The 15304-nt window shown below is 41.6% G+C and overlaps 1 protein-coding gene across 3 annotated transcripts; it reads left to right on the forward strand.

Annotated features, from left to right (window-relative positions):
* Positions 1–5338: 5338 nt before the first annotated feature.
* LOC106564860 (heterogeneous nuclear ribonucleoprotein Q) lies at positions 5339–13604 on the forward strand. 3 transcript variants are annotated; one of them, XM_014131370.3, is made up of 12 exons: positions 5339–5610; positions 7039–7198; positions 7937–8055; positions 8476–8583; positions 8710–8823; positions 9068–9244; positions 9353–9488; positions 10261–10466; positions 10678–10827; positions 10927–11048; positions 11242–11606; positions 12282–13604. In XM_014131370.3, the coding sequence occupies exons 2-12, from the start codon at positions 7051–7053 to the stop codon at positions 12305–12307; spliced, it is 1671 nt and encodes a 556-aa protein (XP_013986845.1). In that variant the 5' UTR covers positions 5339–5610; positions 7039–7050; the 3' UTR covers positions 12308–13604. The 3 variants fall into 3 exon arrangements, with proteins under 3 accessions (XP_013986845.1, XP_013986924.1, XP_013987065.1); XM_014131449.3 differs by having other exon boundaries at positions 11242–11579; XM_014131590.3 differs by lacking the exon at positions 7039–7198 and having other exon boundaries at positions 5407–5610.
* Positions 13605–15304: the final 1700 nt, after the last annotated feature.

The following is a 15304-nucleotide window of genomic DNA, read 5'->3' on the forward strand; positions in this document are numbered from 1 at the left end:
AAGGCCATAGTGCCGGAAGACCTGCTGGAACAGTGCCTCAGCGACCTGGAGAGCAGTAGGGAGACCAGAGAGAAGGATGAAACAAAATGATTTAGAGAATCTGTCCACTATCACCAAAATGGTGGTAAAACCATTGGAAGAGGGGAGATCAGTGACAAAGTCAATGGACAGATGAGACCAGGGATGCTGAGGCACAGGAAGGGGAAGGAGTTTCCCTGCTGGAGCGTTCCGGGGAGATTGGGAGAACAGAACAGGAGTTGACATATCAAGTGATGTCCTGCACCAAGGTGGGCCACCGGTACTTTCCAGACATGGACTGAATGGTGAGGGTAATACCTGGATGTCCAGCGATGACAGCTGTGTGCGCCCAGGTCAATGGCCGATCCCTTATCCCTGTGGGAACATAGGTGCGCTCAGGAGGACAAGTGGCAGGGGCGGATTCCCTCTCCAGGGCCTGGCGAATGTCGATATCTACATCCCAGAGCACGGGGGCTACAACTCGAGAGGGCGGGATTATGGGTGCACTCAAGACAGGAATCTCTCCCGAATTGTAGAGACGGGACAGGGCATCGGTTTTTATGTTTTTTTTTTAACCTGAGTGATATGTCAGTGTGAAATCGAATCTGGTGAAGAAAAGGGCCCACCTGACTTGGCGCGGGTTCATTCACCTTGCTGTCCGTATGTACTCCAGTTCCGATGGTCATTGAGGTTGGGAAATGGGTCCTGGGCACCCTCCAGCCAGTGTCTCCACTCTAATGCCAACTTCACCGCCAGGAGCTCCCGATCGCCAACATCATTGTTCCTCTCTGCAGGAGACAGCTTTTTTGAGTAATATGCACATGGATACAATTTCTGTGGATTACCTTGACATTACATACAAGAAAATGGTCCAATTAACACACTTATCAAGAGAATATCCCTGGTCTTCCCTACTGCCTCTTATCTCGCGGACTCACTAAACACAAATGTTTAGTTTGTTAATTATGTCTGAGTGTTGGAGTGTGGCCCTGGCTATCTGTAAATAAAAAATAAATAAAAATTGTGCCGTCTGGTTGGCTAAATATAAGCAATTTCTAATTATTTATATTTTAACTTTTGATGCTTAAGTATATTTAAAACCAAATACTTTTAGACTTTTACTCAACTAGTATTTTACTGGGCGACTTTCACTTTTACTTGAGTCATTTTCAATTAAGGTATATTTACCTTTATTCAAGTATGAGGTTTGGACACTTTTTCCACCACTGATCAGAGCTAACACATTCATTCAATGTAATAGAGCTGAGCTCTTTGACTTTCAGGCTACTATGTTTTTGAATGTAATGTAAAAGATCGAAGGGCATTTGAGAAGAAACCAAAAGAACTAGCTAGGGCCCTTCTTCCAAATCTTAATTTAAATTACAAATGCACAGCCTAAACTGTAAGTTAAGGACAGTAATGATCTAGCTAGTTAATAACACAGAATATCATGATTTTTGGAGGGAAACATATTAATCAAATCTACTTATCCTACAATACTTTAAAATAGTTAATCTCTCACTTTCTCTACACAAATGACTAGGTCATAGGTACCAATACTTTGTAATAACTAGAGTATAAAACATTATAGCTAAAGTAGTACAAACATATGTTTAGCTCCATTCGTGCAAGGATCCCTATTCCCGAGGGACAGTGGAAATCAGACCCTTGAATGGGAGATTGTAGAGTCAGGTCACTATCAAGGTCAGCTTTACCTGCATATAAATCTACCACTGAGATGTGGAGACATACAGTGGCCATATGTGTATATTTAGGAAGTTCAGAAACTTCTTCCAACCACCCCTTCAAATTGATTATGAGTCATCCATGGGTGACATATGCAGAAAGAATACCATATTTTACAAAGATGGCTTGCTTAACTAATGCAGCATGTCCGGCTTCCGTCTGCCAAGTGAATTAATTAGTTACAAACCCATCATTCTTAGGGTCCCGTCTTATGGTGAGCCTAGAGCTCATAAATGACAAGGGCCCTGCACAATGACATTGGTCATGCCCTTTGCTCAGGCTCCACACCTTATGAATAAGCAAAGGGCATGCTCAAATGGCTCTGGCAAAATATGGAACTCTCTGGGCATTCAAGTAAACTCATCGTGGTTTGTGATCAGCTTGTGGTGGAGGATGTCATGTGATCATGACAGTATATAGGGGCTATGATAAAAATGTGATACAGCCAGCCATTAGCCTACTGAGAAAAGGTCTCAGTCAGAGGATTTAAAAACATACGTGTGCTCACAAGTGCCGGTTTAGCAGCACAATCTTTAAAAAACCAAACCACGAGTTGTCTTGATTGACTGTTGTCAGAAGAATAGCAACTTTTGTTTCCAACTTTTTTAGGGCCAACGACTATCACAGTTATTTATCAACAAATCGAATTAAACAGTCAAACTATACAGGATTTCGTGATAAGAGTGGCAGTCTCTGGAATGAACACTGTTTGCCTGATCGCTTGTTTGGTTAAAATTCTTTGTTTACATCGGATGTTTGTGAGAACAAGCCAATGAAGAGGGTGACATGCTTTGGTGGAAAAGGGAATTTTTAAGGGTGTTTTACTACGGTTCTCTCTCCTGTCAACCAAGGATGATTTCAACTCCTCCCTAGAAGCAGGATCGTAATTCATTAGGCACCAAACAGATGAAAACAGACTAAAACCAGGAGGTATCTACCTGAACTTGTCCAATAAGAATCAATTGTTTTTATTTTCTGTTGCGAAACATTTAGAAAAGTTTTGCACTAGTGAATACAACCCTGCATTACAAGGACAGTTAGACTGAGACAACAATATCGGCCTCTACACCTCAGAGGTTTGCAGAAATCAGTGTGTCTGATTATTCTTCAAAAAAAAATATTGAGTGAAATTCAATAGGATCTGAACTGTGTAGCTTAAAAACCTGACTGACACACACTAGTTACTATGTCTAAAAAATTGTAATTGAGTTGAAAATAGCACATCCCCAATAGTATCAAACACAGCCAACTAGTTTTGAAAAGATATTGAAAAGGATTGAGGTTAATTCAATTTAAATTCATGCATTTCAGTAATGGGATTGGTCAATTTACTGTTGATAATCGATCATGTCTCGATGACTCACACACACACACACACACACACACACACACACACACACACACACACACACACACACACACACACACACACACACACACACACACACACACACACACTATATATGCTGCTGCTACTGTGTATTATCTATCCTGTTGCCAAGTCACTTTACCCATATCTATACGTACATAGTTACCTCAATTACCTCGTACCCCCTGCACATCGACTCGGTAGCCATGTTATTTTTACTCATTATTGTTATTTGTTATTTACTGTGTATTTATTCCTAGTCTCACTATTTCAACTTTTTTCTATATTTATCTTTAACTCTGCATTGTTGGAAAAGGAATTGTAAGTAAGCATTTCACTTTTTGTCTACACCATGTGACAAATAACATTTTATTTGGATTTGATTTGGGGTACAGATGTTGTCAAATTGACATCGTAAATAGATTTTTGGGGGCTTTTAGCTAACCCTAACACTTTACCTAACCAAATCTGCTACGTTAATTCTCCTAACCTGCTGTGTAAATTCTCCTAAACCTGCTACGAAAAGTAAATTTTGACAAAAGCTGCATCCCTTTTAGACAGAACTATGGAAGAGTAGAGCAGGGGTATTCAACTCTTACCCTACCAGGGCCGGAGCCTGCAGGTTTTCTATTTTACCTGATAATTAATTGCACCCACCTGTTGTCCCAGGTCTAAATCAGTCCCTAATTAGTGGGGTACAACTGGTTTCAAGGTCCAGAGTTGAATTTGAGGGTGGTAGAGCATAGTTATAGGATATGTTTCTTCATTTGTAACATTGTGTGATTTCAGAGGTGGCACCACAGGTCCAAGATGTGGTGGGGGAGGGGGGTATTTCAATAAACAGTCATCTCACATTTTATAGTTCCTTCAATATGTGTTGTGCAGACAGGGGGGTCCTGGGGTCCAGAGTTTTTCCTGATCTGGTAGGCTAACACAGTGGTTCTCAAACCTCTCCTCAGGCATCCTCAGCCAGTTCATGTATTTTATCTATTCCAGAACTAGCATACCTGATTCAACTTGTCAGCTAACCCTTGATTAGGTGAATCGGGTGAACATCTAACACAAAATTGTGAAACGTCTGGGAGTCTGGGAGTTTACCAGGTAAAACTCTGGACCCTAGTTGGAGGGTGTGACCTAATAAATCAGCTGTAAAACAGTTTTATATGGGCTATGATGGGACCAGATTATTTCTGACCAGATCATATTGTTTAAAACATTTTTGGCAACAACTGATTGGAAAATAAACTAACATGGCCGAGTTTGCTTTATGCAGGTTACAGTCCTGTAGGCCTTTGTTGCTGTAAGTTGCTCACACAGTATGTCATCACTATTGTGTTTATTTAATTCCAATCATTTAAAAAAAAATAAAAAATATTGAACCTTTTAACTAGGCAAGTCAGTTAAGAAAAATTCTTATTTACAATGACGGCCTATCGGGGAACAGTGGGTTAACTGCCTTGTTCAGGGGCAGAACGACAGATTTTTACCTTGTCAGCTTAGGGATTCGATCCAGCAACCTTTCGGTTACTGGCCCAAGGCTCTAAACACTAGGCCCCGGATTGTTACATTTGAATACAAAACCAAATTTCATCACATTCACATTTTCTCTTAACACAAATAAATGGGCCGATTTCAGGCTGTAAATATGTTACCGCTTTGTTTACCCTGGGCAGAGGCTATCGGAGCGCCAAGGCTTTTCATGCCTACCTGCAGCTTTGATTGTTCTCAGTAGGCTAGTTGACTGAAACACAGATTAATTGTGCACGAGTTGACAAATCATGTGGCAAATCAGTCTCAACAGTCGTTTGTCCCTTTAATCAACGTTTGTCAATATTTTGTATTAAACTGAATCCAAAGTGTTGGGGCATATGCCAGCTCGTTTGCTGGCAGCCCTGCTGTGTTGATAGATGGAAATGGCCACATAATGCTACAAATGAAGAAACTATCTCGACATTTTTAGTTAGTATGTCAATGTTTAGACAGTAGCTATCGATGTTATAAAAAATCGTGGCGGGAATGGCCTTCCATATAAAACCTTGATCATCTGCCACTCCACTAGGCAAGCCCGTGCATGGGTGTCTAAGAAACCCCATCGATGAGACAACTCGCGGCGTGAACGGGTCGTCACTAGTTACCACTGCCACAAAGTCGTAAACCCCGCCTTGTTCTATAATTTATCTTCTTAACATGTTATCTTGAACCTAAACCCAGTGCTAACCGGATGTCTAACCCTAACCTTAAATTAAAGCCAAAAATATTTTTTTGTTTTAATTCATGTTTACGAAAGCCTTTTTTTTTTTACTTTGTGGCTGTGGTAACTAGTGGAAACCGCGTGAACGTGGCAGCCATTTTACATCCTCAAGAGTGAATGAGTGGAGCCGGACCAGTGCCGGGAGTTTAACACTTTTTCCTCTTTTAATTCTCACATTTTCCTTCCGAAACAATCAACACCATACAAGTTGGTGATCCATCGGCAGGTATGATGAATACTACTAACTGGTCACGTGATCATAGTACAATGTATAGCTAAAGTCTGTGGGCTTGTGGTGTTTCAAACAATGTGGAAACTGGTGGTTGGGACGGGTTTTACAGACCGGCTTTTTGAAAATGGACTCTCCCTATGTGGCGGCACGTTGACAAACCACGAAGCTAGCTAGCATACTACAAGAAGGCCTCTGTTAAACCAAATATGCTGGTAACATCAACCTATGAAATTCGAGGCAAATTATGTCAACCAGCAAGTTACATATAAACTATCATGGTTTTAATGTTGCTAGATAGCGAATTTAGCCAAGTGAGCTAATTCTGACAGATCAGGAATGACACATGTTCATTGTCACGGGCTAGTTAGCTAACCCAGCCAGCCAAGGAGCTATCAGCAACGCGTGAGCGTGCAAACTTCAAGAGGATTGCCTTCTGCCATAGTTTTCATGCAACTCGTGAGCTAGTTCTTTAACTAACCAATGTTGGCTAATAAAACATTTCATATCATCCCGCCAACGTAGCAAACTGGCATGCATAGCTACTAAGGTGTGTTATTGCGAGTTGACAGCGTGAGGACTATCATTAGCTAGCTAGTACCGCATGCTATTATTTAGCTAACGTTGGTTGGCTAGCTAACGTTAAGTTGTTGGGCTATATACAGTATTTGGATACCGTTAGGCCACAATGCTAGCTATGCGTTATTGGTTGATATAGGTAACTACTTAGCAACCCAGCTAAATGGATTAGTTAGATATTGGCTGCAATGAAGACTTGGCATGAACTGAAATAACGGGAGTTCAATTTGACTTACATTTACGCTCGCTAAGTTTGCTTACTAGTTAATACAGTGTCAGTGGCTTGAGACAACGTATCAAACATTTGTTATAACCATTGTTAATAGTTAGTCGACCACGTAGTATACTCCTGTACACATGCTTGTTGACCGGCTTGCTAGCTACCGGAAACTGGTGGTAGTTACTCTCTGCGGAAGGAACACGTGTATCAACTATAACGTTAGTTAGCTAGTGCTGAAGTCAGCAATCAGACTAATTTCTTATTTAGCAATCAGGCCAAGCCCTTGTAAATGTTAGCTAGCGTGTTGTGCAAATGTGTTCTTCAAACCCAGTCAAAGGCGGGAAATATGTAATTGCGTGTACACACATTTGACCATGTAGCCTAGCTGTCCTCACAAATGGAAATTAAATTAACGTATTCAGTTATAAATACCAATGATTTTTAAGTGTCAGCATTATCAAATTTGATAGACATGCAAAATCAAATATTGTAATTAAAATGTGACCTGATTACACTGTAAGGGACCACATGGACCCACGTGTGCCTGTTGCACATGACATCCCCCAAAAGCTCTCAACAGCCTTGCACTTGACCCAGCATTAATTTGGCTCATTACATTTGCACAGATTTCTGGAGACATGGCCACAGAACATATTAATGGAAATGGTCCAGAAGAACCAATGGATACCACTGCTGCAGTTACCCATTCTGAACACTTCCAGACTTTATTAGAAGCTGGTTTACCACAGAAAGTTGCTGAAAAACTAGATGAAATTTACATAGCAGGTAAGGCACATTGAATACCCAGCATATTTGTATACATAATTTTTATTTTTGCTATTGCATGTGCTGTCATGTATTACATTACATTTTGAATGTGGGAATTGGGATCCTCAAGCAACTTTTTGTGGTTTCCTACCAAAATGGGTACTGCAGTGTTATGAAAAAAGAGAATTTAGACACCACCAATATCGGTGTGAAATAAATGTCATGTCTACATTTCCATTGTCTTAGAGGTGCATCTGGGCAGAGACCACTGGCGACACGGCCAGTGTTGTGTTTAAGAATTCAAGTATATCAGCACAGATGAGCGGCGAGTTAGGCCACTGTTCGGCGGAGGTCTCTCTGTACAGTCTCAGGCAGAGAATTCAGCCAGATGGGCGCATGCAGGAACAATGGCAGCAGCTGTCGGTGGCTGGGACAGGTGATGGGTCTTCCAAGAGCAGAATGTGGACAAGCTCATTAGGAGCGCACAGTGCAGAGGACTGTTATATCACATCTGTTGTGATTAGTTCTGCAAAGGTTGAAGGCGCTGTTACTCGATGCACTTTGTCAAAAAAAATTCGGACAATATCTGAAGTATGACTGCATTATTGAAATTTAAGAGATCCCCAACGAAGGTATTGCCACAAAAATAAGAACTTTGATACCTCCAAACATGCGTTGTGGCTAGATCCGTTTTGAGAAGATATCCCGTAGTTCTGTTCCTGCTAGTAACGGATGTTTTCTGGTGTTTCTCCTCAGGTTTAGTATCTCACAGTGACTTAGATGATAGAGCGATCGAGGCTCTGAAAGAGTTCAACGAAGAAGGTGCTCTGCAAGTTCTGTTGCAGTTCAAGGACAGCGACCTCTCACATGTCCAGGTATGTATGGAGGGGGACGGCGTAGTAGAAGTTAGGTCAGCTGCATGATTAGTATGAAGATATATGCTCACTACTGTGTCGCTCTGGATAAGATCGTCTGCTAAATGACTCAAATGTAAATGATTAGACTGCACTGTGCGTCTTTAAATTAAATGCTACCATTTCACCTTCTAAAGCAGTGTTTCCCAACCCTGGTCCTTGAGTACCCCCAACAGTACACATTTTTATTGTAACCCTGAAGTAGCACACCTGATTCAACTTCTCAACGAATCATCAAGCCCTGAATGAGCTAAATGAGGTGTGTTTGTCCGGGGCTACAATGAAAATGTGTACTGTTGTGGGTACTTGAGGACCAGGGTTGGGCAACACTGCTATTAAGTATATGTATTGATTATTATTTTTAAAAAATGTACCCAACAGAACAAAAGTGCCTTTCTTTGTGGAGTTATGAAGACATACAGACAGAGGGAGAAACAGGGGACCAAAGTCTCAGACTCCAGCAAAGGACCAGATGAGGCCAAAATCAAAGTACGGTTTTAACAAACATTCTTGATATAAGCGATCATAGAGATTTTATAAAGTTACCATTGTTTTATGATGTGCAGTTGTTCTCTGAAAGGTGTTTGACCTGAATTATGTTATTTAAATGAACAGGCCTTGCTGGAGAGAACTGGCTACACTCTTGACGTGACAACAGGTCAGCGGAAGTATGGAGGCCCCCCTCCGGAGTCGGATCACTCAGGGGCACAGCCCACGATCGGTACAGAGGTATGTCTCTACAATAATTAAATAGTGTTTGATTAGTGTGTAATAATTGTCGTTAGTGTGGATGGTGTTTCCGCATTCTTTGTCCAAATGATGAAATCATGTACTTTTTCCTGGAGTGACTTTGGTTGCACTGATGGTTTACCGCTAAGATCTGACTGGACACACATTAATTCTGTATTTTGGAGATTTATTTTAACAATGATCCTTTCACACCAAGATAACCTCCAATTTGCTTTCATCTCAGATTTTTGTTGGCAAGATCCCCAGAGATCTATTTGAGGATGAGCTGGTACCTCTGTTTGAGAAAGCCGGGCCCATTTGGGACCTGCGTCTGATGATGGATCCACTCAGTGGCCTCAACAGAGGTTACGCCTTTGTCACTTTCTGCACTAAAGAGGCGGCGCAGGAGGCTGTCAAGCTGGTATGAAACACTTGTGGTAAACTTCTCTCCTAACAGAACAGTAGGAATGGAGAATTTAAGCCCGCCTAACCATGACATGTCATGAACTCTCTTACCCTTTCCCCACAGTGTAACAACAATGAAATTCGACCCGGCAAACATATTGGCGTGTGCATCTCCGTGGCCAATAATAGACTGTTCGTTGGTTCCATCCCCAAGAGTAAAACAAAAGATCAGATTGTGGAAGAGTTTGCTAAAGTCACAGGTAAGGTTGAATGATCCTCTGGACATTTTGATGGGCCCGTCATGTTGTCTTTGCAAAAGTGATCGTTTCCTTGGCAGTAACTTTGACAACCGTCTGTAGACGTTGCCTTACGATTACTGAATGCACTAGAGCAGGGCTGCCTAATCCTGGTCCTGGAGGGCCAAAACACCTCTGTTTTTTGTTTCTACCTGGCAGTTAATTGCACTCCCCTGGTGTTCCAGGTCTGAATCTGTCCCTGATTAGAAGAGGATGAAAAACAGTGCTTTGGCCCTCCAGGATTGCCATGCCTGCTGTAGTGTGTTAGATTGAATTTTGTCTGTTGAGGGTTGTGAGGTATGCTATGTAAAGCTGGGCTATATTTGGTCATTTAATAGTTAATTCCCAATGTGATGGTTCTGTGTCCAAATGATGAAATGCATATATTCTACCCTGGAGTAACTCTGGTTACGCTGATAGTTTACCGCTAAGATCTGACTGGACACTTAACTGGGCACAAATCAACGGTCTCTCGAGACTGATGTCCAAAGAGAACAGCTGTGTCAAATAAAGGAGACACTAAATGTTTTGAGTAAACCGAAGGGAACATTCCTTGATTGCATAAAGTCTTGAATGTGAAATATTCTGTTCTGGTGCCAACTGTTGTATGTATTTCAGTAAGGTACTCAGAGTACTTGGCATTGCATATGGAGCTAGAGCGAGCTGTCTGGTGAACTGGTCACTGTTCAGATAGGATACCCTTTATGCCTTTCCCCTTCTGCCCCTCTTTCAACAGAGGGTCTTAATGATGTCATACTGTACCATCAGCCAGATGACAAGAAAAAGAACAGAGGCTTTTGCTTCTTGGAATACGAAGACCACAAAACTGCCGCTCAGGCCCGCCGCAGGCTGATGAGTGGCAAGGTCAAGGTGTGGGGGAATGTGGTGACTGTGGAGTGGGCCGACCCCATAGAAGACCCTGATCCTGAAGTCATGGCCAAGGTATGGGGAGCAAAGATAACATGGCTGATTTTGCCTGTGAATAAATTGTGATTTGTTCTTTGTTCTGTCTATCGATAAACTTGTAGAATAACACTGATTTGTGTTGGAGGCTGTTGACCAAGGAGTAAGAATAGAGGTAACCACCCGTGTCTGAGAGAGCCAGAAACAGATTTACGGGATTGATAACCCGCCACTACTTTTCCCCTCCCAGGTGAAAGTGCTGTTTGTCCGGAACCTTGCGAGTACTGTAACGGAGGAAATACTTGAAAAGGCCTTCAGTCAGTTTGGCAAGTTAGAGCGGGTGAAGAAGCTGAAAGACTATGCCTTTATCCACTTTGAGGAGAGAGACGGAGCAGTCAAGGTACAGGCTGGAGTCTTTATATTTCTCTAACGACGAGTATCACGAAATTGTGGTAAAAATTGCACATTTTGAATAGTTATTAAACTTGCATCTTGACAGGCCTTGGCCGACCTGAATGGGAAAGACCTGGAGGGAGAGCACATTGAAATAGTCTTCGCCAAGCCACCTGATCAGAAGAGGAAAGAACGCAAAGCCCAAAGGCAAGCGGCTAAAACACAAATGTAAGCAAACCATTGATTTGCAGTTATTCGAGACCTTCATTATAGTTACATTGTTGGGTGGCCTTTCATCATTGAGTTCTCTTGAGTGATTGAACAGAGAAGTTTAAAACATGATCTAACTAGATAAAATTATCTTGTGTCCTGTATGGTTACTAAACAAGTGCATATCCTCTCGCCTACCCATTCTTCACAGGTATGACGATTACTATTACTACGGCCCACCCCAGATGCCACCTCCCACAAGAGGCAGAGGACGAGGCGGCGGCCGTGGTGGCTATTCCTACCCCCCTGACTACTACGGCTATGACGATTATTACGATTACTATGGCTACGACTACCACAACTACCGGGGCGGCTATGAAGACCCCTACTACGGCTATGAGGACTTCCAATCTCCCGGCCGAGGACGATCCCGAGGCGGAGCCCGTGGTGGTGGTGCCCTATCCTCCCGGGGCCGTGGAGCCGTCACGCCCAGGGGCAGACTAGGGGGTTTCTCCCAGCGAGGAGGAAGCGGCCCTGGATCAAGCAGAGGTGTGCAGGGGACCAAAGGGGCACTGGGTAAATGGGGACTAGCTGTGTTAATGGTCAAAGCAAATCTTTGCTATCAGCTATACGTTAAATGCAAACATACTATTTGGACAGGACTTGAATTACCTTTTTAAACAAATATATATTTTTTTTTACCTGCATTTGTCTTCCTTATTTGGCATAAATTGACCCAGTCCTGCATCCTTTTTTATATATAGAAAGTAAGGAATCAGTCATACAGATGGACTAATTTTTACTTTTGAAAGCTGGGCTAGATGTCCCTCAAATTAAATTGGAAAAATGTTATGTATGCAAATGTATTTAGCTTTATGTCCAAATGATGAAATACTTATATTCTATCCTGGAGTAACTCTGGTTACGCTGATAGTTTACCGCTAAGATCTGATTGGACACTTTGGACATTTTAGGTTATTATATACATGACTAGAAGACTTCCTCAGATTTGTGTCCATTGATGGGCAAGTATGCTTATTCTCAACATTTGAAGGCAACTGCCTTGACTGATGGCACCTTTCAGAGCACCAACTCTGAAAGGTCTGTTCTTCTGCATATTTAGATTAGCATATATGTTGATTTAGATCCGCATATATATATTAGGATTACCCTAAACTAGTATTATATCATGTTAGATGATTGAATGTCATTAGTGATGTTTATATTCTGTCTCTGTTGCTTGGCCAACAGGGAAAAGGGCTCGAGGCCGATCCTGACCTGTCACTATGAAGACTGACCTACTGTGTTGGGTTACACCAGAAGCGGCAACGGATACGGATGGATAAGTCAGCAAAATGGTCCAATATTCCAGCCTTACAGAAGCATCTCCCCCAAACTGCCACCTAAACAATCACCAGATTATTTAGATACACACACACACCCCCCCCCCCCCCCCCCAATGCCATTTTAGATAATTATTGAAGAATTTGCACTTTTTAAGTTTTAGTTTGAAGTGGCTCAAAGGAGCTTGATGCTATTGTATATTTTTGTGCTAATCGGAATTTTTATTGTCGGAATATCCATGTTAATCTTAATCGTTTGATTTGGATGTTTGAAGAGAACATCTGCAGGTTTTGGGTGTAACCACCAGGCATGGATAAGTCAGGCATTCCAGGAAAGTGGTTCTTTTCAGAACTTGTCTTTTAATGGGTTGGTTAACTACCTCAGTACAGAGGATTAAACTACCCTGCCTGTACTGTAAATAGGGAAACTATATTGATGAAAGCAGGGCTTGTTTCCTACAAAATATGCACAAGAGCAGCAGAACAACTGAAAGTACTTAATGTAATATAGTAAATTTGTTGCAGTTCTGACACTGCAAGCAGTCAAACTGGCCATGCAAAATAATTGCATATGATGAGCCTGAACAAGCCCTGCTTTTATCCTATTTTCAACTGAATTAGCTGCCTTGCTTATTCAGATTATTGTAGTTACTGGTTGTATAGTTTGGAAAATGTTACTTTTGTAAAGGCTTGAACATCAACAAAGGCATCAACTGCCTTTGAAAAAGCCCTGCAGTGTCCCTTTGCCACTCCAATGGATAAAAAACAATAGAACATAATTATGTTCAGTACCCCCCCACCCCCATTTAGTGTAAAAGAAATGTCCCAATCATGTGAAATCTTGAACGGTCCCCCTCTAACTCTAAGCCAGCTACTATTTAGTCAAGCCACTTGATTGAAATGAATTTCCATAATGCCCTGAAAGTGAGCATGTGTGCCTGTAGCTTTTTCAGGGGGGTGGGGGATCGTTGTCATAGTGGTCAAAGGGATACTGCAGCTATGATTTGTATTCCATGTATAGCAAAAAGGATACCGAGCTATTCATCCGGTTTTGTACACAGTTAACTCCCTCTCAATAAAATCATTACAACCACCTTTTGAAAAGATGTTAGCAGTTTTAAACCATTGTTGGTGGCCAACAACGTTTTTTGCATTCCTGCAAATAAATTGTTTTATACTGTAAAATGGAGGTGAGTGTAACTTATTTTTGTAATAAAGTTTTTGATTTCTATCTGTGTCTTATGACTTCCTGTTGAACCATCTCAAAGTTATGCACTGATTATAGCATAGAATTGTAACATATCCTTTCTGATTCACACCACAAAGTAAGCACTACTTTCTCAATCCCAGGGATTCTTCAACCAGAGGCACATGTGTACTGTCCTGTGATTTCAATAGAATCATTACATTCATCAGTACTTGGCAGTGACTCACATCGGTTTTGTCGTCAGCCTACTGCAACATGAAATGAGCGTTGTAGAGATTAAAATATGCTTTGCTTTTAGAATAGTGTATCTTCATCGTTATGATAGCAGGTGATATCTACATATAGGCTATAAAAAATAACGGCCAACAATGTAGCGTGATCCCATAATGAACCGGAGGTGACAAGCAAAGATGACTGCTGTTATTCTAATGACGAAAACACATGTTGGGTGTATGATTGATATTCATAAATATAAAGACAGTGACTGCATGGGGAAGCCATTGTTGACACAAGCAAGTCTTCCGCTAAGGGACAGCTCGAAATTTAATGAAGGGGGATGGGTGTTCCAAAATAGGGGTGGGTTGTGTCTTGTTTATTTATTTTTGCTTTGGGGAGGGTTGTCTTTTTTGGGGGCAGCACAGGGGAGGGTAGTGTTTTTTTTCTCTGGTTTAAATTCACTCTTCTGCTCATACTTTACCTATAAAAAATAGCTTGACTTTTGATATTACCATAATACATTTTAAAACTTTTGTGAAGGTTTGGTATGGTGTGGCTATTAAGCTTTAGTTACTGCAGGCCTATGATAGGAAGGCAGTGCGCCCTGGCTCTCCAACTGACTCCGACAGTTGAACCTGAGGTGAGGAAGACTCTTTCAGACCTGACAGAGTTACTCCTGTACAAATATTTTGATTGAAAGTTAACGAATTACCCTCCTGTAAGTCTGTCTGTATAGCAGACGCAGTAGCCATCTGACAAGAAATGCATCTCGGTGTCATAGCATGCCACCGGCATCTTTCTGTCTGGGGTTAGGCTTAAGTTTATCTTCCTTATATATATAAATTAAAATAATATCATTGTGACGACCCTACCACTCTGTCTGCCTAATTATTTCTCTTTGCTCTTGTTTTTCTTAATAGGATGTCGGTGGGCGGAGCCGGGAGGGTCGTCAGCGAAATGGGACACACCTGGGCCCGTGCGTGTCCCGGGGATAAATACACATTTCCCCCATTCTTTGAGGACGTTCCATGCAGACATTGTATATTTGTTTGTGGAATTTTGTGGTTTGTTTGTTTTGGCACCATCTATGCAAACTATGTATATAGTTTACTTTAGTTTATAAATATATTTTTGTTATTCCTTGATATCTGACAGTGTCAGCTATGATAAGGTTAAAATGGCTGTAACAGATTTATGAATTGGTTCCTGAGGCTTACGTCAACGATTTAGAACTATAAAAAAGTCTGATAAACAGACATGTTGAGTTTGCGGGAGAGTTATCTTCAGTTTAAATGCTGGTGTTCCACCTCTGCGGTTATGACTTTCCAGTGGCTGTGTGATCTGATTACGCTAGAGCAATTTAAGGTCACAATCCCTGATCGTATAGCCACGTACATTAAAGATCGAAAAATGTTGACTGTCTCTGAAGCTGCGGTTTTGGCGGATGAGCATGTTTTGACAAACAAGTGGCTTTGTAGAGCCCTGTATTCGGAGTGAGTGGGGACGTT

The sequence above is a fragment of the Salmo salar genome, chromosome 01, assembly GCF_965601325.2.
Source record: "Salmo salar chromosome 01, fSalSal1, whole genome shotgun sequence".
NCBI classification, from domain to species: domain Eukaryota; kingdom Metazoa; phylum Chordata; class Actinopteri; order Salmoniformes; family Salmonidae; genus Salmo; species Salmo salar.

Excerpts from the sequence above, each read along its gene's own strand:
- LOC106564860 (XM_014131370.3), top strand. The coding sequence starts at position 7,051 with ATGGCCACAGAACATATTAATGGAAATGGTCCAGAAGAACCAATGGAT. Across the intron at positions 8,056-8,475 it reads GCGACCTCTCACATGTCCAG|AACAAAAGTGCCTTTCTTTG; the intron begins GTATGTATGGAG and ends TGTACCCAACAG. Across the intron at positions 10,828-10,926 it reads AGAGAGACGGAGCAGTCAAG|GCCTTGGCCGACCTGAATGG; the intron begins GTACAGGCTGGA and ends GCATCTTGACAG.